We start from the raw sequence: 24,473 nt of genomic DNA, 5'->3' as shown, positions 1-24,473 counted from the left end.
ATGTATGTTTTTTAAAACGGGGACAATTTGTGCTTGTATATCAACCCTCATGGAGGAGTAAACCCATGACAAATCAGGACATTTGACGAAAAATAATCACATGTATGTTTTTTAACTAAATAACATTATACTATTAGTTTTATCACATGTTAAGAAAATGATTTTAAATTTACAGAAGAATATTCGCTAGACACATTAAAAAAGGAAAAGAAATGAGTGTAATTGACAATGTTTCTTAACGCGTGCAAAGCCACAACATCACTCATTAGTTGGAGAAAATAGGCAAAAGAAGGTCAACACAATGGTGGTGATGTTGTAATAATTACAACAATTGATGGCACCAAAATTATCCCTGGTGATTATTTTGTCAATGCAATAATAGATCGCATCATACTTCAAAGAAGGGTCAAAGTATAAGTAACTGAGAATTGCATGAATTGATTAAGGAAAATATTCGAGAAAATTTTGTGAAATACAATAAGGAAGAAAGATTGATTCAGGTCCGCAAATCATTGTGACAATTGAGGGAGTCCTGGATATGAAGCTATTTGGTTGAGGAACACTTCACTCCTCAACATTTGCTAAGTATTGTTTGAACAATGTTATTTTGAAGTGCTTTGACGAGTATTGGAAAGTTACTTTTTATAATGTTGACAAAACTTGAATTGGTTTGAAATGACTTGATGAATGTTGAAATATTGCACTTGAGACTTTAATATCATTTTTATACGGATTTGAAAGACTGTTTGGGGAATCTATGTCAAAACCCCGTAGCCGTTAGGAGGTAACGACCGAGGTACACCTAGTTTTTTATTAGCAATAGTGGATTAATAATAACACAAGGGGTGCTAGAACCCAAAATAAATTCAAAAAGCACTAGTTAGGAATACAGAAAAATAGAGACAAGTAAAAGAAAAAAGGGAACAAGACATCATAGTGCAGGTCCCAATAACACTCCTCAACTTGACCAGAAGTATGTTGAAACTGGGGAGAGTCTCCTTGAAGATGTCTATTTGGAGCTTGTTGTTGCTAGAACTTTCTGTCAGGGCTCTCTAAGTCTTCGACAGGTTAGTTGGAATGTATTGGTTAATTAGACCTCTCTGTATTTTCATTTGAAAGTTGCATGTTACCCTTATTATCTTAAACCGTGTGAAGAAGGGAGTTAAATTGACCATATTTGCAAACATCAACCATTCTGCAGCAGTGTTCAGACAGGGGTAAACAACAACAAACAAGGAAAAAAAGGGTGAAGATGTGATTATTTTCGCTGCAGGGGATGAAGATTAAGGGTACGAGATGGTTATTATATGATGAAAGTTATTGAACCAATTTTAATTTCGATGATAGATCGTATTTTAATCAACAGAAAATTTCATTAGCATATTGAGGAAGCAATGTTGAAGGATTTTTTGACTACATGTACTATGACGAAAAATACATGTCAAGCCCACAAATAATCGCGTCAAGTGAAAGTTGAAGAAACCTCACCAAAGGAAAATTGAACAAAAGAGAAATGAACATGTAACATAATCAATTTAACTTTCTTTTATTACATTTATGTACTTTGGAATTTATGTTATGTAACATAGTTGATATATGTTCCTTTGTCATTAAAGGGGTACGGAAAGAAAAAAGCTTTGCTTATCGCCACAACAAACTCAAATAGAAAAGACCGAAAGTTTAAGATGTATTCTGTAACACCCCGATTTCGGTGGCGTCACTTTAGTAACCAAAGAAATAACTTAAGCGGAAAAACGTGAATTATTTTTTTTGATAATAAAATGAAAGACTGAAAGAAAATAAACTTCTCGACAAAAGGTAAAAGAAAACTAATATACATCTACATAAATATATACATGTCCACACTAGTACCAGCCACATCGCGAGTAACCTCAAGCGACGGGTGACGGAAGAAAGTAACGCCCGAAGGCAATATGTACAAACCAAGGTAACCTGTGTCCGCAACACTAAACCTCAAAACTGAGAAGGAATTGGCCCAGTGGCCTGAGAAAAGACCCCTAAGTCCAACCAGCTCTCTGTGATCTTCATAAGAAAACCACACAAAAAGCTACCGGCAGGAAAACTACCCTGTCCCAAAACTGAAAGCATGACGGTCAGAGCATCGACACTACTCCTACACTAATCCCCACTCGAGGAGCCCACACTAACACTCGATCCTACATGCTAGCGCGGTCGTCGTCCGAATCTGCATCCAGGACGACTAGGTCGACATACACAACACTACCCTCTCTATCCACCCTGATGCGCTCCTGCACTGGCCTATTGGGCTCGGGGCCCGGAACAAGATCCTCGATGACAGCAGCTACAGACGGACTAGACTCCGTCGAGAACCCACCCACTGGCACCTCCTCAGAGGGGTCCTCATCATCCGAAGATGATGGTGGTGGTGGTCCTCCCAGGCCGGGTCCACAATGCACACCAGGCGGCAGGTTGAAGCTCACTATGTGTCTCCTCATCACCCCCTCCGTCAAGCGTCCGAATCGGTCAACACGGTCCTCCATGATCCGACCGGTGTAGGTCGCACGGTGGCCTATGGGGTCGACCACCCATGCACCTGGGTCGTCCTGATCAAGCATCTCGTACCTGGTCCCCCCCGAGGGGCTGACCATCGTAAACCAATCCGCCATACTCATCTGACAAATGGCGTAGTCCGCCCAAACACACACAGCAGACGCGAGGGTCAACTCCAAAGAATTATATAAATAATAAAACCAGATATAATATAGGATAATAAATATTTGCCTCTCAGGCTTATAATTTTAGGGATGACTTCCTAGGGTTGCAAGTATCATAATGAATATAAGAAATCATAATAACAAATAGCATGCCTCAAATATGATAAACAGGTACCAATCACACTCAGCAACTAAGTCAGCATGTATGTTGCATGAAATGCAATGCTGGGTAACAAAATGCATTCCGGAAGAAGGATGGACATCAACGAGGCGGCCCTAACACCAGCCACGGTGGGTACCTTCCTGCTCGCGTGTCTCTTACACCACACAAAAGTAGTCAGATCAGCAGTGAACCCGTAGGTCTGCCATTCCGTCTGCTACTGAGGACCACCGTAGTGTCCTAAATATGGAAATCCGGGTCTTATGACCATTTTGGAATCCACCGAGGTCCGGTATCACGCCGTGTATTAACCTCAAAATGAGTGCATGAATGCAAGTGATTAGCCAAACAACGTCTCCGACCTCACCCGACACGTCGCCACGTGTTCTAAATAACTTAAAGTCTCTAAAAAAAATACCCTAAGGCAAATGTCGATTCTGCGACAAAATGAATTAATCAAAAGAAGAAGAAGATACTTTGGAACTCATGGTTCCCGGCTAAACTTTAGATAGCCAATCAATAAACTGCTCATCGAGTGAAAAGGTACCGAAGTACTTGGAAACTTATAGTCTCCGGCTAAACTTTAGATAGCCAAACATTAAACTGCTCATCGAGCGAAAGAGTACGATTTGTACTTGGGCTAAACTTTAGATAGCCAAATAATAACCTGCTCATCGAGCAAAAGAGTTTCAACATACTCGAAGACTTGTATATTTCCTCAAAACGTGGACTCGACGACACTTCTCATATTTCCCAAACTAATATTCCGGCTTTAAGCTCTTATCTAAGGGTATTATTATTGTTCAAAGGATTTAGAAATTGATTAATGTCTTATGAGTTTTCCGTGATAAAATAGTTTTCATTTTAATCTTATAATACTTCCTAAGAGTTTTCAGAGATCCCATAATCTCAAATAATTCCCTGAGAAGGTCTCGATCCATTAAAACATAACAAGGTCCGAACTCCGTTCGTCCTTTAAAACTCTCTCAAAATCTCATAAAAATTTGGCATGACCTGCCCGTAATCCTCACTCCTCAGAATCTCAGGTACAAGTGGAATAGCATAAATAAAACAGCTCAGTCAAAAGCATAAACAGCATATTCCAACACATCCTAAGTTAACCATGTAGCACGTAGCATGTGAATCATTTAGCACACAATATCATGGCATCAAATACTCAGCAAGGTCGGCCGAAGCCTCAGAGAACAATTCAGACATTTAGCAATTTAGTGCATAACACATAAATCAAGTCGAATTTGTCGACCCCTAAAGCATTATCTAGTAATTCAGAGAGTAGCCCTCACCGGTGGGTCTTCCAGCTTCCTCCTCCAAGTGTCCTTCACGCTCTTCTCCTTGTTCTCCAGGAATCTCCTCAAAAGAACCTTAAGCAAAAATCACAGAAATCAACACCAAGAGTCAGAAACTCAGCAATCAAAGAGTCCTAGGGTCACACGGTACACTACAACCTCCGTGGTACGACAATCTAACGCGTTAAGACAAGTTTTCGAAAAATCGGATTCTTCCCCCCCCCCCCTTGATATAGCTCTCGGCCACTTCCTTTAATTGGGAGGGTCGATTTTTCTTCGATCAAACTTGGTTCCTAGGTTAACATAAGCCGTAACTAAGACGGTTCTAAGCTCGGAAAAATTTTCGGATCGAAAACTGATATAGGGGTAGTTTGGTCATTATTTTTAGCTCAAAATTTCAAAATTGAATTTTTGAAAAACAAATTGGATGAGGACGTCCACAACGACGTTTATGACGACAAATCCTACTAGCACTAAGCCAGGTCGATAGATTTCAGCCCAAAGGTTGCGACTTTGCCGAAAAATGGGTATTTAAGGTAGAAATTGATCCCGGCGGCATTTCGTCGACATTTGACAAAATCTAATCCGCAGAACACGCTCAGGAGCATGCAGGGAAGAAGTTTAGACACTGAAATCAGCGTATTTGAACAGTTTTTCAAAAACCTCAAAATTTTGAACTCAGAAAGACGTAGGAGAAGTGGACAGAAACGACGATTCGAAGGAGAGTTTAGTTTACCTACCTCGAGGTCTTCGATTAGCGACGATCGGTGAAGCAAACGGGCAAGAAACGATGAAGATCCGGATCTCTCTCTCTCTCTTGATGCTCGCGGGTTTGGGGAGGGAAATGGGTAGTTTTTGGCAAAAAATCTAATTTTTGAGCTATTTATAGGTTTTGGAAAATGCGGAAAAATGATTTTTTTGCGATTCCGATTTTTCCTGCGCGTTCCTCTGCGCATTCTAAGATAGGTTCTGGCGACAGAATTCCAGAACTCAAAACAGGATTCTTGGAATTAAACCAAATGATACCAAATCGGTGTGAGTCGGTTCAAGTCGGTTTATCCCGAAAAACTACTTTTTGCAGTGATCGTCGGATGAGAAAACTTCCTTCTGAAGAAAGATTAGGAATGACGAGAGAAATAGGAGAACGCGGGTGGAATCTTCATTTGCAGCTCCGAATAGAAAAAGTCTTCATCGTCTGTCGATCTTAGGTTTCTCGAACTATCAGGGATTCCGTTTCGGCAAACTTCCGAGAATTGGAATTTGACGTTCGTACTTTCCAGGATTTCGCATCGAAATAATTGTTTAAGGACGGAAAAGAGAAGTTCTAACATTTCTCTGAGGATTTTTGGAATTAGTTTCCATCGTGTCCTAAAGCGTAAATTAACTATTCACTAATACCTTTGACCTAGGATTAAGCGTATGTTAGTCGTGCTATAACTCTTATCGGTTTTTCGATAAATTCTTGGACTTTTCCTGAACCTTTTTCCTTCACAAATTTATCTTAATCAAATAAACTCTTTTATTTTATTCACTTATCCAAAGCGTTAAAACTTGGGCCTTACATATTCTAACCGCTCCCTCTTTGCGATGCGAGACATCTAGAAGGCCAAAGGATTCTTGGAAGAAGATATGAGGATACTAGCTGACCATAAAGACTACCCGAAGCCAACTAAAGCCAATATCATATACCAAGTTTCATACCTTATCAGAAATGTAGTAAACGACGATAACATATGTTTGTACATAAATCTGTATGAAGATAACAACCCACCACTTATTACGGCATTTGAGCTGAGTCAAATTCCAGGTCTTTAATAATTTTCTTATACGCTAATAGTATTAAAAAAAAATTACAGCACAATACTGGACAACCACGTTAAACCGTGTGAAGAAGGGAGTTAAATTGACCATATTTGCAAACATCAACCATTCTGCAGCAGTGTTCAGACCTTGGGGTAAACAACAACAAATAAGGAAAAAAAATGGTGGAGATGTGGTTATTTTCGCTGCAGGATTTGAAGATTACATGGTACGAGATGATTATTATATGATGAGAGATATTGAACCAATTTTAATTTTGATGATGGATCGAATTTTAACCAACATAAAATTTCATAAGCATATTGAGGAAGCAATGTTGAAGGATTTTCTTGACTACATGTACTATGACGAAAAATACATCTCAAGCACACAAATAATCGCGTCAAGTGAAAGTTGAAGAAATCTCACCAAAGGAAAATTGAACAAAAGAGAAATGAACAGGTAACATAATCAATTTAACTTTCTTTTATTACATTTATTTACTTTGGAATTTATGTTATGTAACATAGTTGATATATGTTCATTTGTCATTAAAGGGGTATGGAAAGAAAAAAGCTTTGCTTATCGCCACAACAAACTCAAATAGAAAAGACCGGAAGTTTAAGATGTATTCAAACCGCTCCCTCTTTGCGATGTGAGACATCTAGAAGGCTAAAGGATTCTTGGAAGGAGATATGAGGAAACTAGCAGACCATAAAGACTACCCGAAGCCAACTCAAGCTAATATCATATACCAAGTTTCATACCTTATCGAAAATTTAGTAAACGACGATAGCATGTGTTTGTACATAAATCTGTATGGAGATAACAACCCACCACTTATTACGACATTTGAGCATGGTGAAATTCCAGGTCTTTAATAATTTTCTTATATGCTAATAGTATTATAATTTTTTTACAGCACAATACTGGACAACCACGTAAACCGTGTGAAGAAGGGAGTTAAATTTACCATATTTGCAAACATCAACCATTCTGCAGCTTATACAATACATTATGAACTTATCTAGTGTTTGGTGCTCACATTGTATTGTATAAACTTATACATCAATCTCCTCTTATCCATCAAAATGATTTATTATTTAATTCACCATATAGATGATGATAAAACATGATAGGAGTGCAATGTATAAACTACTCGTATATATTCAATCAACCGCAACCACAATCATCCTCCACCACCACCACCACCGCCTCCACTACTACTACCACCACCACCGACGTTGCCACCACAATCACCCTCCACCACCACCTCTAACACCACTGCCGCCTCCACCACCACCATCGCCGCCACCACCCTCCACCCCTACCACCACCTCCGCCGCCACGACCACGCTCTAGTCATCGTTACCGCCACTACTACCACCGCCACCACCACCACCATCTAGCACCACTGTCGCCGCCACCATCCTCCACCATCACCGCTGCCACAATCGTCACTGTTGCCACCTCCACCACCATGCTCCACCACTACCACCATCGTTGATACTTTCATACCACTATTGTCGCCGCCCCACCATCGCCACCAACACCACCCTCCACCACCACTGTCACCACCATCCTCCACCACTGCCACCATCGCCACTACCGCCACTACTACCACTACCTCCTTCGCCACCACCATCGGCCACCACTGCCACCATTATCACCTTCCAATACCACCACTAACACACCATCAATGTCGCCACCAAATTATACAGTGTATGACCAAACACTTTATAATATTAAAATTTTATCAGGTCTTATCTTATCAGGCCTGATACAATCAGGTTTTATACTATCAGACCTTATACTATACAACGTACCAAATAGACCCTTATTCTTTATATATTAACTTTATATTTGCTTTGAACATTTTTTATGATTTTTTAACATAAGTCAAGTATTTGACCCAATGACCCATTAATTCAGTATCCTCATTGAGTCAATGACCGAGCCAAATTTAAAAACTAAATGGGGCTATTAGGATGTTCAAGCCCATTAATTGATAAGGTCTCAAGTATCTCAAAAAAATATGTTCGCTGCAATTAACATGTCCTTCTCTAATATATAATAAAAAAAATCAAGCCTCATCATAACATTTATATATACAAGTACATACTCAATAAAATATGATTAAATTACTAATACCCGTTCTTATTTTTTAATATAATAATGAGTTAGAACTTGTTTGATATGTTATTTAGTATAAGGTCTGGTAGTATAAAGTTTAATTGTATTAGACCTGTTAAAATTTAATAATATATAGCGTTTAGTTATATACTGTATAATTTGATGGTGACAATAATGGTGGTGGTATTGGGAGGTGATGATGGTGGCAGTGGTGGTGGCGACGGTGGTAACAGTAGTAGCGGTAGCGGCAGCGGCGATGGTGGCAGTGGTGGTGACAATGGTGGTGGTGGTGGCGACGGTGGTGGATGGTTGTGGTGGCGGCGACGGTGGTAAAGGGTAGTGGTGGCGGTGGTGGCAGTGGCGATAACAAAGATGGTACCAACGATGGTGACAGTGGTGGAGGTAGTGGTGGTGGCGACGATAAAGATGATGGTACCAACAATGATGGCAGTGGTGAAGCGTTGGCAGTAGTGGTGGTGGAGAGTGGTTGCAGCAGTGGTGGTGGTGGTAGTGACGATAACGATGATGATATCAACGATGGTGACAGTGATGGAGCGTGATGGTGGTGGAGGCGACGATGGCGAAGGAGACGACGGTCGTGGCAGCCACGAAGATGGTGGCGACAGCAGTGGTGGTAGTGGCGGCGGTGGTGGTGGAGTTGATTAAATATATTCATATTGTTTATATATATCACTCTCTTATCATCTTTATTCATCATCTATAAGGTGAATTAAATAATTCATAATATTAATGTATAAGAGAGATTGATGTATAAGTTTATACATTACAATGGATAAGTCCATAATGTATTTGATTATACTATCATACCTTATACCATTTACCAAACTTATACTATAAAGAGGGGCACTTTTGGAATTTCGAAGTGAAATAAAAACCTAGATGTGAAACTGACTCCGCTTGTAAGAACACCTCTTTCCTCTGTGCCAACGCCCTGTGTCCGCCTCTCTCCGGTGACCACCCCCTCTCTTCGGCTAGCTCGTCCTGTTGCGTTCGGCTGTCAGGTGGGCTTCAGCCACCTAGTTTTACGTTCTATGCCTTTCTCTTCCAATTGCAAATTCAATTGTTCACAATTGAGTTGATTATTAGATGTTTCAATTTATGATTTCTTATATCTAACACATATTGTTTCCGGTTAGAATATTACCATTTACCACCACCACGCCGCTTCTTCTTTCGCATCAGGTTCTGTACCTTGATCTTTCGCCAAGGTGTGGTTTCCTTCCTCTTTCTAATTTGTTCATTTCCTCTCCGCCGTTTACTTACTCGCTTTTTTCACTCTGTGATTCTAGGGTTCGAACTTCGACGTGTTGGTTTTGGGACTGTAATCGAAATCGCCTCATCGTACACCATTTTCCAGGTTCGTTTTTTTTGCAGCAAATCTCTGTTTGTTTGTGTATTAATCTGATGCACGTGGCTCTGGGATTGGTTTTCTTATTGTTGATATAGAAATTCATTGTTCCTAAAAATTTAGAAAATTAGGGTTTAAAATGACTAACACTGATATTAACTAACTCTTGCTTGCGTGCATTCTTCTGCTCTTTCTATTTAAGAATCTGAGTATTGAGTAATTGGGGAGAATGAACTATCAAGATTGATTCATACTGATACAATGCATGTACACTGTATTTAAGAATTTAGTTTCAAATGCTGACTTATGCAAGATCTAATCTCGCCTCAGTTTTGACATAAAAGGGGTTCATTTAGAAGTGTATGATGTATACTCAGCATTATTAGAAGTGTGACCTTTCATATGATGTGTACTGCTTATCTGTGTAGTTTTTAAAATATTTATATATTAGATGTTTTACTTGTATTGTAAAGTAGTAATTGTTGAGATTGGTTGGTTGCTTGACCTTTCTGCCTTGGCAGATGGAATGGCTCAAGTATCTTAAGCCCAAGAATAAGCGTTTGACCAAATTGGTCCAAAGGCGGATACGTAAGATAAGGTTTGAAATTGAACTTCCTTTGCATTTTGTTTGAACTGGTTAAGCAGTATCTGATTTATCTATATGGAGAAGCTTGTGTTATAGATGCTCTAAGTTTCAATCTTTTTCCTACATTTTGGTTCTGAATATTTGAATTGCTAATTTGGTTAAGTGCAATCTTGTATGTTTGCGTGTGTGTTGAAATACAAAGGGTTATATAGAGAAAATGCTATCAGTTTCCATTTTCTTTCATACGTGATTACAAAAATGTAAACTTGTTTGCATTTTGTTTCTTACTTTTAAAGCTTTGTGAAGGAAGAGGGCTTGAAAGTGGATTTTTTGATAGCGGCGCTATAGTTTAATGGTCGGGATATGAGGGCTTGAAAGCAGATTTTTGGCTTTCTGCTATTTTCCAATATGAGGGCTTGAAATAGCGGATTTTGGCTTTCCGCTATTCTGCGTGATCCGCAATCAATGTTGTCAAATAGCGGCGCTATAGCGTAGTACTTTTATGGCTTACCGCTACACCGCTATTACCGGCTATTTGCCACTTATTCCACTATTTTCCGCTTTAAGAGGCTGGAAATAGCGGAATTTTTGCTTACCGCTATAGTCCGCGATTAGCAACACCGGATAAAATTAATTTTTGTGGCAGCTGGTTCGAATAAAAATTGCAATGAGGGGTTTAGTTACTGGACACATTAACTAAATAGAAAAGCTACAGGTCTAAACAATCACATGTTAGAGTGAGATTATTATAAATAGATTCATAATCTAAATATACAGTGTAGTTAGCCTCACACAATGCATAGATTCCAGGTCTAAACAATGGCTTGCATATGCTGTAACAAAGTTTTTTTTCTTGTTTCCTATAAGAAGGGTGGGGCATGGCTCCCCCACCCCTGCAACTTGACCTTATTTAGTTTCTGTATATGTTCCCGACTTCCCGTGTCTAGTCCAGAATTTGAATTGGATTTTATTTCAATGTTGTGTCCTTATCGGTATTCTTCAGATCATTGTTATTCTTACGTTTACGAAGTATTTGAATATGTGGTTGTTTTTGCTGTAGAATCTGTTACAATCTCACATTTTGTTTGTTATGTAAGCTTGCATGTTTTTCCCAGTCAATATTGGTTATGATATTTGGAATTCCTTCATCCAATTTCTGCATATTGTCTATGTTTTATTCCTTTTTTGGTACAGCCTTTTGGATACAATTTTAAATTTGCATTATTATACAATTTCGTCTCCTGAATCTATATTTAAAGCTGTCGTATTTTGTGAAAGTTCGTAGCAGTTTCTATAGCAGTAGCCTGATTTATCATGTTGGTTATTGTGGTTGCTGTTTTGCAGGGAGAGAATAACAGCAGCTCCAAGGATGGAAGCTCCAATAGAAGATAGGAGAAAAAGAATAATTTTGAAAGAAATGGTTATATAGTTAAATCCTTATGTTATGGGTGCTAAATTCTATATTGTCTTGGCTTTTCCTGATTTTTGTTTTTCAATATTGTTTAGTTTTGTCAAAGGGAGCTTCATGAATGCCTGAGAACAGGAGCTTCACCTAGAGGTAGATTCAAATTCCCTACGGACGTGTTATTTTATGGTCATATCTCTGATGACGATGACGATGATGATGAAGAGGTTTGTATTTTCTAATCCATTTCTCTCTTCTGCCAATTGTGTTATTTTAATTTGTTAATGTTTTGCGTATCTTTAATTTCTTAATTTGTTTTTGAAATGAACAGGAATCAGAAGTAGAATCTGATGAATGTCATGGTAAACTTTAAGGTAATATATTTATTAAAATTGGCCTGTTCTGTTAAATGCTGTTGGATTTTGTACTGTGAATTTATTTCTATGAACGACAACTTTGCCACTTCTTTAAGTAGCTTTTAGTGTATTGTTACTCGGTTTAGGTTCTTTGTTTGAAAGTTATAACATAATTATGCCAAATATTTAGCTGTTAATTTAGCTGTTTATATTCTTGCTTTTGAAGAATAGCAAACACCAATTAGTTTTGTTGAATTAGGAGAAATTGAGATACAACATCTGATTGAGTCTGTGTGTTTCAACTACACAACAGAGTCGATTACATAGGTGAAATAATTGTAAATCATTATTACCCTATTTATTAGTATTTACGATTAATGATAAAATATCCTACTTATCTATGTTACAATAAGATGTTGTATTCATCTTAAACATTTTTGTTCTCTCTTTCCCATCATATTTCCAAAAGGGGTGTCTATAAAAATCCTTTTTGTAAATATAAATGCGCAGAGAAATTTTCTTGTTTGACATCTTTGGAGTTTAGAAACGCATTAGTCTATGAGAAAGATACCTTGAATTTCGTTTAGGTTCCGTACTTGATAACTACATTAATTTTCATTGTTTTCAGGTGGATGTGAGGATGCTGGTGAAAGACAAAGGGTTGCATAGTAAGAGGATTTATTAGTGTTGTACATATTATTTCTAGAACATGGAATGAAGAGAACATCGAAGACCAAAACGGTTGAATAATAGTAATGTGACATATCTGCTCTAGAGTTATTGACTTGGGTTTTCTTGTCTTAGACATGGTTGGCCTCCTTGTCTTAAATTCATGCACTCTACCGCTTCATTAGTATCAGTAATTCTGATCTTAGCTTTGGATTGCATTTGGGATTTTATTATTTGTGGCGATAGGTTGGTCTTTTAAATCTGAAAGTTCTCTTTTTATGTTTTTGTGCGTCAATTTGGAATAGAAAAAAGAAGCCCTGCGGAAAGAGTCACAATGACCTCCTGCCAAATGTCAAGTTAATTTTACCTTTTAGTTAATCTAGAATTCCATAGATTTATTACTTATGATTTAATTTCATTTAGTTTTCTGAATTTTTTAATGTTTATTTTACATTCTATCTTTGCAAAATTTTGAGGTCCTCTTGGTCAAGAGAGCAAAGGTTTTGCCCTTGCAGAGAAGCACTTAGCTTTGTCAATTTATTGTTATTTATGTTAAGAATCTAATTATGTGAGGTAACAAAATCTGTAAAATTTGTCTGCATTTCTTGGTGCAGATTTATTATATTTTCTGAATATTTTGTTATATTTTAAAATTAGGGAAAACTATGGAAATGGTCCCTGATGTTTGAGCGAGCGCTGGTTTTGGTCCCTCCCCGGAGTAACTTCCGGAAATGGTTCCTCCGGTGGCCAAAACCACCGCGCCTGAGTTTTGCACCGGCCACCATGCACACATGGCCACGCCACGTCAATTAATGAGATGACGTGGCATTTTTTTTGTTTTAAAATAAAAAAACTAAAAACCCTTAAATTAACTAAATTTAAACCTAATCTAATATAAACAAAATCACTAATCCTAATCCTAATAATTCATCCCTTATCTATTCTGACCCACCCATTATCCATCCCTTACCTTCTTCGAACGAACTGCGACTGAGTGCATGGTTGTGACGGTGGCTGCGACTGGTGCAGGTGAGAGAACGACGAGACTGCTGCGCCTAAAAGGTTGGTCCTTTTCTTCCTTTGTTTTCGAAACCACCGCGCCTAATGAGTGGATTCCATTTCGAAAATACTCCCTTTCTATTTTGGGTTTTCATCTCAAAATGTTGATTCACTGTTTAGGGTTCTTCACTTTAGGGTTTTTCAATGATTCAACATCAGTGGTAGTAAAGACATAATTTATTGAAATTTTTGCTTATGTTGTTGTAGGATATGGCATTCACAGTTGTTGTGCACCATTCTGGGTTGTTTTCTTCGGACCCACACCCTCATTACAGAGAGGGACGAGTGACAACCGTTACTGATGTTGATCTGGACAAGTGGGGTTACCTTGAATGTATTGATATTGTTGAGAAAATGGGGTATAGAGAAGGCAAGTTCAAGCTATGGTGGAGGACACAAGATGATGCCATTGCTCGCAAATTTCGCCCTTTGTTGACCGATAATGATGCTATGGTGCTGGGCACATATGCAGTTGACAATAGAGGGTTAGCCCACATGTTCAAGTGTAGGAGAGAAGATTGTGCTTTCGTCATGCTTTGTAGTAAAGTTGGTGGAAAGGCAACTTTTAGTATCAAAACAATGATAGGACCACATACCTGTCCTAGAGTGTTCAATAACAAGTCTGCATCAAGTAAGTGGGTTGCTAAGAAGTTGACTGAGAAGGTAAGGAATTCAAGGAAGCTCAAGCTGACTGATGTGCAAGATGAGGTCAAGGTGGCATTTTGTGCTGGAATCACAAGATGGAGAGCCTGGAAGGGAAGACAGATGGCCATGGAGATTGTAGAGGGAGATGCTAGTTGACAGTATCATCTTCTATATCGGTTTAGTGCAGAGCTCATTAGTAAGTCCAGAGGAAACACATGTAAGATTGGCATTGAAAGGTTTCCTACAGCCTTACATCCTAGGTTTCAGAGATTTTACATGTGTTTGGAGGGTTGCAAGAAGGGGTTTGTTGAAGGGTGCAGGCCATTTATAGGGTTGGATGGTTGCCATTTGAAGACACAGTTTGGGGGAATCTTACTGTGTGCTGTGGCCAGGGACCCCAATGATCAGTATTTCCCCTTGGCTTTTGCAGTTGTTGAATCAGAATGCAAGGAGAGCTGGAGATGGTTCCTTGAAATTTTATTAGATGACATTGGGGCAGATAGGAGGTGGATATTCATTTCTGATCAACAGAAGGTAAAATGTCAATTTCACTAACTGTCCATTTCACTAATTTCCTTGTTGAACCCATTTATGAAGTGTCCTAAATTTTGCAGGGTTTGCTAACTGTTTTTGATGACCTCATGGGAGGAGTAGAACACAGATTCTGTCTTAGGCATCTGTATGCCAACTTTAAAAAGAAGTTTGGAGGAGGGGTAGTCATAAGGAACCTCATGATGGCTGCTGCAAAGACAACCTATCACCAGCTATGGACTGAAAAGATGATGGAGTTGCAGGCATTGCATCCAGAAGCATACACTTGGCTGATGCAGATTCCTACAAGGGCTTGGTGCAAGCATGCATTCACATTTTATCCAAAATGTGATGTGTTGATGAATAATCTGTCGGAGTCATTTAATGCTACCATATTGTTGGCCAGGGATAAACCAGTTCTGACAATGGTGGATTGGATCAGAAGTTACATTATGGGGAGGTTTGCTACAATGAATGAAAAGTTGGAGAAGTATAAGGGGGAAGTCATGCCAAAGCCATTGAAAAGATTGGAGCATGAGATTGAAATGGTGAGATACTGGGTTGCTACACGTTGTGGTGAAGATAAGTATGAGGTCAAGCACATGGTCAGCCAAGACCAGTTTGTTGTTAATCTGGCTGAGCACACTTGCAGTTGTAACTTCTGGGAATTGGTGGGGATCCCCTGTAGGCACGCAGTTGCTGCCATTTCACACAGTTCACAAAGGCCAGAAGACTTTGTCCATCCATACTACAGGAGGGAAGCCTATATGGCAACTTATGGCCATGTCATCACACCCATTAATGGTCAAAAACTTTGGCCAACAACCAATGATCCTTACATCCTGCCTCCTTTGTACAAGAGAGCCCCAGGGAGACTTAAGAAGCTAAGGAGGAGAGATCCACATGAAGACACAACTGACAATCAGACAAGGTTACGCAGAGGTGTGGCCAGGAATAAATGCAGTAGGTGTGGGCAGTTTGGGCATAATTCAAGAAGCTGCAGGAATCCAGTGGTCTCCCCAGATTCCCATGTCCCTGAAAGTAGCAATCAGGCTGCTGCTAGACCTAGAAGACAATCTGCTGACAGGGTAAAATTACCAACTCTCCTTCTATCTTTTTTACATACAATCATGAAAGGATAAACTAATTCAATCATCTTTGTGTTTTACCTGCATACAGGTCAATGCTAACAGTGAAAATACTGTTGTTGAGGGAGATGCAAGTGGTAGTCAAGTGCTTGATCCTACTCAGATAAATTCCAATGTAAGTAACCTGCACAGATCTATCCATTATCATTGAAGTTCCATTTTTTATTATACAATTAATTGAGTTGTAGCCTTGTGTGCAGGTGAGAAAGAATAAAAGGGGAGCTTCTAAGAAAAATACCCCTGCCCCTGCTGAAGAACAATCTCAGATTGTATAAATCTTGCCCAGATCTAAATTTACATAGACATACCTTTGAGCTGTTGTTATGGAGCTTTGATATTCTTATTCTTGAATGCAGGCAAGTATCACACAGGATCAAGGTACTGATGCTGCTAAAGCTTCTAGACAAGTCAAGAGGACTAAAAGAGCTAGATGACCTTCAAAGAACAAAACCTCAACCCCTGCTCAAGACCAAACTCAAAGGGTAATAATTCTACTCAGATCTATAATGTTTGTTGGGATACATACCTCTCTTCTGAGCTTCTGCATCCTTAAATTTTCATTTTCTTTTATGCAGCTTAGTGTCACAGAACAAGCTTCTGAGCCAGCCTGGGTGGAGGGCCTTGCTGCAAACAATCTTGGAAGTCAAGTCCATGTTGAACGTGTCACACAAGCTGCTGCTGAAGGTTCTGGTCAGAGAGGAAAAAAACACCTCAAGAAAGGAAAATGAGTTGTTGATAGTTAGAGAGTAGGAGTAGATCTAGATTCTTTAAATGGTTGTAATAGTTTAATCCTGCACATGGGGTGCATATTTTGATATACTTTATGTATTGTGGACCACTTAGGCCATGACCATTTCCCTTTCTTTAATGCTTGTTGTTGTTGTTTGATAGTGGCTGGACCACAAGGATCATTGAGATTGTCATTTCCATGGATTATTCATGTGCTTTTGTTGACAATATTAACCAAGTGGACCATTTCCCTTCACTTTTGAATTTTGTCAGTACATGAATAGTTGAGATTCTCAATTTTGTTATATGTCTATTCTATTTTGTCAATGCAAGAATCTTTCACTTTTGTGCTGTCTTTTACTAGAACCAAAAGCAAAGCAAGAAAAAAAGGAGATATGTGAGATAATTGTAAACAAAAGTCTCATACATTAATGAAAACAGAGATACATTTAGGTTGTATCCAACAACCAACTTCAATTCCTTTCAATTTTTCATCATCCTTCAATATTACATCCCTGACTTTCAACTACCTACACAACAACATTAAGTTTTCCTGACATAAACACAAACCAAAACCATGACAGAATAACACAAACAATAGCCATATTCTTCTTCATCATTTCATACTCAAGCTTCCTCTGAACCTTATCATTCTTCCTCCTCAAATCCTCTAAGTTCATCTTACACTCCTCCAAGGTCTTCTTGCTCTCTTCCAGTTTATTCTTCATCACATCCAATTCACGCAATGTTCTGGTCAGTTCAACTACAGCTCTGGTATTTGCTCCTTCAAACGCATATTCATCATCCCACAAAAAAAACCCACACTCAGGTGGTGACTGCAAATGAAATCGAGAAAAGTGTCAACAAGGAACAATACTATGCAAGTGTTAAACGATGATTGATTACATACCTTCCAATTTCTGCACTTCCAGAACTTCCTTCCTGGGTTCGCGTCACTGTGGGAGGTCAAGTAAAGAACCCTTTCTCCACAGTCACAGAATCCACGACGCATAACGGCAGCAGCGGAAGAACGACCACCGGAAGCGGAGGTGGAACCAGAACCAGAAGATGTAGCCTTACCCATCATGTCAGATTCGTGGAGGATGAAGATAAAAGGGTCGAATGTGATGATGATGCACGATTAGCACACACAATGATAAATGTGATGATGAAGATGCTGGGATGATGAAGAGAGAAGCTCGAATTTGGGGAAGAAGCTCGGATTTGGGGAAAACTCAAGAACCCTAAGACATGAATTGGGGATTTGGGAATTCAGATGTTAAGTAGCATGAATTTAGGTTTACATTAGGTGTACTTGGATTAGGATATTAGATTAGGTTTAAATTTAGTTAATTTAAGGGTTTTTAGTTTTTTTTTTTATTTTAAAACAAAAAAAATGCCACGTCATCTCATTAATTGACGTGGCGTGGCCATGTGTGCATGGTGGCCGGTGCAAAACTCAGGCGCGGTGGTTTTGGCCACCGGAGGGACCATTTCTGGAAGTTACTCCGGGGAGGGACCAAAACCAGCGCTCGCTCAAACATCAGGGACATTTCCATTGTTTTCCCTTAAAATTATCTTTTAAACGTATTTGATTCAATCAGTTATACTTTTTGAAATTTTATAATATGATTAATATTTTGGGTAAGTGATTGGTAAGTGATTTTGGGTTTCCATGGATTTTAATCTTTTAAAGTTATTATAAAAAGTAAGAGGTCAAATTCAGGCCACATTGAGGCAAATTGAGGCCACTTTGAGCACAAATAAATATTTTAAAAAGTAAATTAGCAAGGCTACACTAGATAAGAGCGCAGTATTCAGGCAAGTGGGAAGGATAGAGATGTGGAGAATTGTCACATGTATTTATTCTATTGGTTGTTAAAATGATTTTCCAAATGTCTTATTCTGATTGGTCCATATTGATGATTTTTTATTGTTCCAAACTGATGACTCAATAAATCAATAAATTTAAATTTTAAATCATTCACTTGATAAATTATGAAATTCAAAATTTAAATCATGTTTAATTAGGAATATACCAAACTGTATTTAATTCAATAAATTATGATTCCTTTCCTTTTTTCTCATTTTTCTTTTCATGAAACTTAACAAAGAAAACACTACTTGCTGGAAGCAACCTTTAGGATGTGTTATTGGAAGCAACTTCCACGACAACAACAATGACAACGGTACCAAAATTCCAAATGGAAAAACTTACAGACATGATGGATTAGATTCAATGGAAAATTCCATCATGTTTCTGCCACAAGGGCCACAAATAATAGGGGATTGGATCCAAAACGGCTTAAGATTTTAAATAGGATTTTTTATGGAGATTTTAATTAGGATTTGAATCATAGCAACGATAACGAAAGAGGTGAGGGTTTTTATATTTTCAGATTGGGGGTTAAAAATAGGTTTATGTTTTTGCAGAAAGGAAGAAAAAGAAGAACGAGAAAACAGGGAGAGGGGTCATGTGAGGGTTTTTTTGAGTTTTAATCACAACCTTTAGTTTTTAATAAATCAAGGGTCAAGATTTGGAGTAGTTTTTTAACTTACTTCTGGAGTCAATGAATCTCTCATCTAGTTCAATTGATATAATCAAAAGATTAAATAAAGCTAGCAATCCGGATTGGAATTTACGTTTGTGAAATTATGTTACCAAATTAAGTAACAAAATGAGATATCACCGGATCAATTGATTAAAAAAATGTTAGAAATCAGGACTACGATGAAGCAAACCTTGAAAAATCATATTATAACCATATATTTTAACATGAGATTTTGCCGATTTGTAGTCTTTCAAAATGAGACTTCTCCTGAAAAATAATAGCCAGTTTTATCTTTTTGAAAACAAATTAAAATTTTCAAAAATTGCGCGCCATTTTCATACACTCAGTATTATAAGACTCAACAACATCATAACAGTTCAAGCACGGAAAAAAACTCTTCCATACTATTGATTTCATCTTTTTCCTGTAATTATATATCTTTTGATTCATGGCTTTGCAAAACTTTGTTGTTCTATACGATATGGGGAATGTTTATGCAATGGTCAAATCTCATTTGTATTGACTCAGATATTGCAGGACTCCATCCTAACTGTCTATGAGCAAGATTTTTTGGTGCTTGCAAGTCTAATCACTTTTGAATTATTCTACTTTTCGTCTACATCTAAGAAGAAGAATATGATTGTAATTTGTACTAAACTAAAGATCATGTGCAGTTGTTAGAGAAACTTTTTCAATCATTAATATGTTCTTTTAGATATGTATACAATGAAATTCCATAAAAGAGGACTTCCTCACGCGCACATACTGATTTGGTTGCAATGAGAGTATGAGTTGAAGACTGGGGATGACATTGACAAAGTCACGCCTGCAGAGCTTCCTGATCCAGTTTTATATCTCAAGTTGCACGTTATAGTTTTTAGCTTCATGATACATGGATCGTGTGGTAGTGCAAACAAAAAATACCATGCATGGACAAGGGTAGGTGCACTAAATACTTTCCAAAGAAATTTTAAAACACCATCACTATTGATGAAGAAGGCTACCCGCAATATAGAACATTGTGAATAATAACATGTATGTTATTTATTACAGTTTTAATATGCATTGCGAATACAGTAAATTGATACCAATTTGAAAAAACATAACTTCGTGAAAAAATGAAAGATAACTCGGATATGTTATTTATTACAATTGGAATCTCCATGCGACATGTACTACATTGCAGGTATGTTGTGTCTTACAATCTCGCTCTCCTTATGAGGTATCAAGCTCACATTAATGTGGAGTATTGTAACAAGTCCAATGCTATAAAATATGTGTTCAAATATATCAACAAAGGCGCAGAACGAACAATGCTTGAAACTTCAAATAAGAACAACGATGCTCAAGCGAAATAGCCAGTGGATAAGGTAAAGCAATACTATGACTGTCGTTATCTTTCTACGTGTGAGACAGCTTGGATAACACATCTGACTTTACCATACAGAAACGATGACCGTCGGTGCAAAAACTAAATTTTCATCTACCAAATGAATATTTGGTATATTATAATGATGATGAAGACGTTAGAGATGTTCTTGAAAAGAGTGGTTAAAAATTCACAGTGTTTATGGCTTGGTTTGCAGCTAATGGAAAATATCGGGAAGGGCGGAATCTAACATATGCTGAATTTTCCAGTAGATTTGTTTATCATAAAAAAATAAAATTTGGAAACCAAGAGAAAGAGATTTTAAAATTGGTAGACTACATTATATATCTCCAGGCATGAGGGAGTTATATTACATGAGAATCCTACTAACTATGCAAAAGAGTTGTACATCATATAGAAGTATCAAAACTGTGAAGGGAATAACATATGATACTTTTAAGGAAGCACGCGATCAATTGAGGTTGTTAACAAATGACAAAGAATATTAAGATGCAATTAAAGAAGTCTCTGATTTAGCTTATGGAGAACAGATGCGGAAAATCTTTGTAAGAATCTTAATGATGAATTCAATCTCAAAACCTAATGATATTTGGGACGCATGCTGGCTGGCTTCTCTTATCAGAAGACATTTTATGCCACAGAAGAAAACAATTTCATAATTTAGGTATGTAAGTTTCAAGTTATATTATTAAGATTTGAAATGTTTATATAATAATATAATTTTGCTTGGATTTAATTTAAATGAAATTCAAAAATTTAGAAAATACGTTGCGCATGATAATTATGCAAAGTGTGTGAACAACATTAGTTATATTCGATGCAGTTAAAAATCATTAGTTAATATTCTTTCTCTATTGCAGGACTACGAATCGAAGATGTTAATTTGAAAAATTTAAGTATCATTAAATTTGAGAATTTGCTTCAAAGAAATGATAGGCCATTAAATAATTACTCATATTTGTCATCTCCATAATATGATGATGTCCTGCAATTTGACAATATATTTACTGTCAATTAACTAAAATATGACAAAGATGCATTAAAGGTATAATATGAAGAGTTGCTTAGTATGCTTACACCTGAGCAAAATGAGAGAGTTGTCACATCTATGTTGTCAAACTCAAGAGGCATCTACTTTTATATGGCTATGGTGGAACCGGAAAAGCTTTTGTTTGAAACACATTATCCGCGTCACTTAGATCTAGAGGACTAATTAATATTTCTTCCAGTGGCATAACATTATTACTCTTTCCGGGAGACAAAACAACTCATTCTAAATTTTGCATTCCATTAGATGCTACAGAGACCTCAAGATGTAATATAAAGTAGGGAAGTTTACGAGCAATGCTTCTACTTGAAACAAACATTATTATATGGGATGAAGCTCCAATGTGGAAAAAGTTTTGTTTCGAAGCTCTAGACGTTACACTCTGAGATTTAATGAGGTTGAAAATGAAGACAACGTACATAAACCTTTTGGATGAAAAGTAGTAATACTTGGAGGTGATTTTAGATAAATATTACATGTAATAACTAGAGGAATCGGACATGAAGTTGTGGAAGCTATTGTAAGCATAATTCGAAGCAAAATGAAAATGACGTTCCTAATTCCTGAGCAAGAGAGTATGATGTTCAAATCCTGACAGATCTTCTCATCTCAATTAGTCCTGATCCATTAATGGAATTGATTAAATACATGTATCCTGGTCTTCTGCACAAAACGAAAGACTCACAATTCTCTCAAGATAGAGCAATATTGACCCCATACACTGGAGGCTCCTGATCATTGTGGAAGCATTGCAAGGTTATGAAATTGTCTAAAAACATGCGGGCTAACTGCAACTGAGACGGTTGATGAAGTAAAAGAAATCAAAGAGTTTCCATATTGAATTCTTAAAATTGGAAATGAAGATCATCCTAATTCCGGAGCAAGAGAGTATGATGTTCAAATCCCGTCAGATCTGCCCATCTCAATTAGTCCTGACCCATTAATGAAATTGATTAAATACACGTATCATGGCCTTCTAAACAAAATAAAAGACTCACAATTCTTTCAAGATAGAGCAATATTGGACCCATACACTGGAGGCTCTTGAAATGATAAACACTTACATGCTTGGCATGATAGCTGCACCAGAACGTGAATATCTGAGCTCCGACTCTGCCTTGCGACCAGATGAGGATTTTGAAATCCGAGGTGAGTCGTTTACTACTTTTTGAACGACACTAAAAGTTCAGGAATCCCTAACCACAAACTATTATTGAAAGTTGGTACTCCAATCATGCTTTTGAGAAATATAGAAGAAACAACAAGTTTATGAAATGGAACCAAGTTAATTGTGGATGAACTTGGTGAACGTTTTATCGGTGCAACTATTATCACGGGAACAAATACTAATGACAAAGTGCACACTTCAATAATGTACTTGGTTCCTTCTGATTCCAAATTTCGAATTTAAATTCAAAAGAAGACAGTTTCCAATTGCAGTATGCTTTGCGATGACCATAAACAAAAGCTAAAGACAAACACTATCTCAGGTTGGGCTCTTCCTTCCGAAGTTCGTCTTCACTCATGACCAACTCTCTCTAGAGTACACTTAGGAAAGGGTCTTAAACTTTGTATACTGGATGAGTCGGGCAAATAACATACCAATACTGTAAATGTAGTGTTTACGGAAGGTTTTGGAAATGTTTGATGTATACGACATAATTTCAATTATTTATTCCATTTTTCTCTTCATATATTATTACACGGTTGACTTATACACAATTGACTTATTTATAATTTAAAAATTACATATAAATAAAAACTAATTTATTTATTAACAAATTCCAACATAAAATTCCGTGCAGCGCACATGTTATTGCACTAGTATGTTAAGGTGTTACATATTCTTTTAATGATTTTCATCAGGTTGTGATGGTTTTTATGTTCGTATTTTATATAAGTATTGGGCAAGAAATATGAGCATTGACAATTAGGAGATTTGATATTATTAATTTATAATATTATGGTTGAAAACGTTTTATTTCTATTTATAAATATAACTGGGGTACCCGTACCCTGACTTTTCAAAAAGTGTCGTACCCAGTATCGATACCGTACCCGTATCCGTGCAGCTCATTACTCCTCCTTCTGTATAGCATTCCATGAAATGCTTAATGGCTCGAAATAGATTTTTACGAATTCTATGAATGACCGGTCACTAAATTAAAATAAACAATAAATAAGGATAGATAAAAACTAAAATAATATCAATCAATTATTTTAGAATATATAAAATTAAAACATATATCAATTGAAAATTATATCTTCTAAAATAATATCAATTAATTAGGTTAGAATATATAAAATTAAAACATATATCAATTGAAAATTATATCCTCTAACAAATTGACACGTGGAATAATTTTTATGAGAATTAATCTGGTGCTGACACGTCACTATGATAGTTCTTCTTTTCTAATATATATATATATATATATATATATATATATATTGATATTGATATTGATATTGATATTGATATTGATATTGATATTGATATTGATATTGATATTGATATTGATATTGATTGATGATTGATTGATATTGATATTGATATTGATATTGATTGATTTGAATAAGTCATAATTCTATTAGGATGATTTGTTAGACTATCTTTAAATTTGTTTAGAGTATCTTCTATTAGTATTTCAAATCTAGCAGATTTATAATTAGTTTATTAGTTACTCTTTGTCTTTAACAGAATGTTTGGTTGGAGGATAATGGAGGGGAGGGGAGGGGAGGGGAGGGATTTTAAAAATCTGATTTTGTTTGGTTCAAATTTTAGGAGGGGAGGGGAGGGAAATGGGGGGGAGCAAATTCCCTCCAACCTCAACTTTTTGTTCCCCCCAAAAGTGGGGGAATTTGGAGGGGAAATAAATTTCAGACAAAA

General features: G+C 37.2%; 2 protein-coding genes and 2 long non-coding RNA genes across 4 annotated transcripts; 2 read left to right on the top strand and 2 right to left on the bottom strand.

The window, feature by feature from the left end:
- Window positions 1-1,819: 1,819 nt before the first annotated feature.
- On the bottom strand, window positions 1,820-16,522 carry LOC130723053 (uncharacterized). The gene is made up of 5 exons (XM_057573977.1): window positions 16,391-16,522; window positions 16,173-16,299; window positions 15,886-15,988; window positions 4,161-4,238; window positions 1,820-2,654 (listed from the first exon to the last, which is right to left on the bottom strand). Exons 3-5 carry the CDS (start codon window positions 15,889-15,891, stop codon window positions 2,178-2,180), a joined length of 561 nt encoding a protein of 186 aa, XP_057429960.1. The 5' UTR covers window positions 15,892-15,988; window positions 16,173-16,299; window positions 16,391-16,522; the 3' UTR covers window positions 1,820-2,177.
- On the top strand, window positions 8,973-11,456 carry LOC130723054 (uncharacterized). The gene is made up of 5 exons (XR_009014148.1): window positions 8,973-9,118; window positions 9,254-9,325; window positions 9,407-9,474; window positions 9,987-10,063; window positions 11,396-11,456. It is a non-coding gene; the product is annotated as an uncharacterized LOC130723054 (long non-coding RNA).
- LOC130723055 (uncharacterized) lies at window positions 15,659-16,559 on the top strand. Its single transcript, XR_009014149.1, has 5 exons — window positions 15,659-15,804; window positions 15,896-15,979; window positions 16,065-16,133; window positions 16,221-16,346; window positions 16,440-16,559. It is a non-coding gene; the product is annotated as an uncharacterized LOC130723055 (long non-coding RNA).
- A 460-nt stretch (window positions 16,560-17,019) lies between these two features.
- On the bottom strand, window positions 17,020-18,230 carry LOC130725998 (uncharacterized protein At4g04775-like). The gene is made up of 2 exons (XM_057577197.1): window positions 17,504-18,230; window positions 17,020-17,429 (listed from the first exon to the last, which is right to left on the bottom strand). The coding sequence occupies exons 1-2, from the start codon at window positions 17,678-17,680 to the stop codon at window positions 17,124-17,126; spliced, it is 483 nt and encodes a 160-aa protein (XP_057433180.1). The 5' UTR covers window positions 17,681-18,230; the 3' UTR covers window positions 17,020-17,123.
- Between the last annotated feature and the right edge of the window lie 6,243 nt (window positions 18,231-24,473).

Source organism: Lotus japonicus, chromosome 6 (assembly GCF_012489685.1).
Source record: "Lotus japonicus ecotype B-129 chromosome 6, LjGifu_v1.2".
Lineage (NCBI taxonomy): Eukaryota > Viridiplantae > Streptophyta > Magnoliopsida > Fabales > Fabaceae > Lotus > Lotus japonicus.
This window is presented reverse-complemented; position numbering and strand designations above follow the sequence as displayed.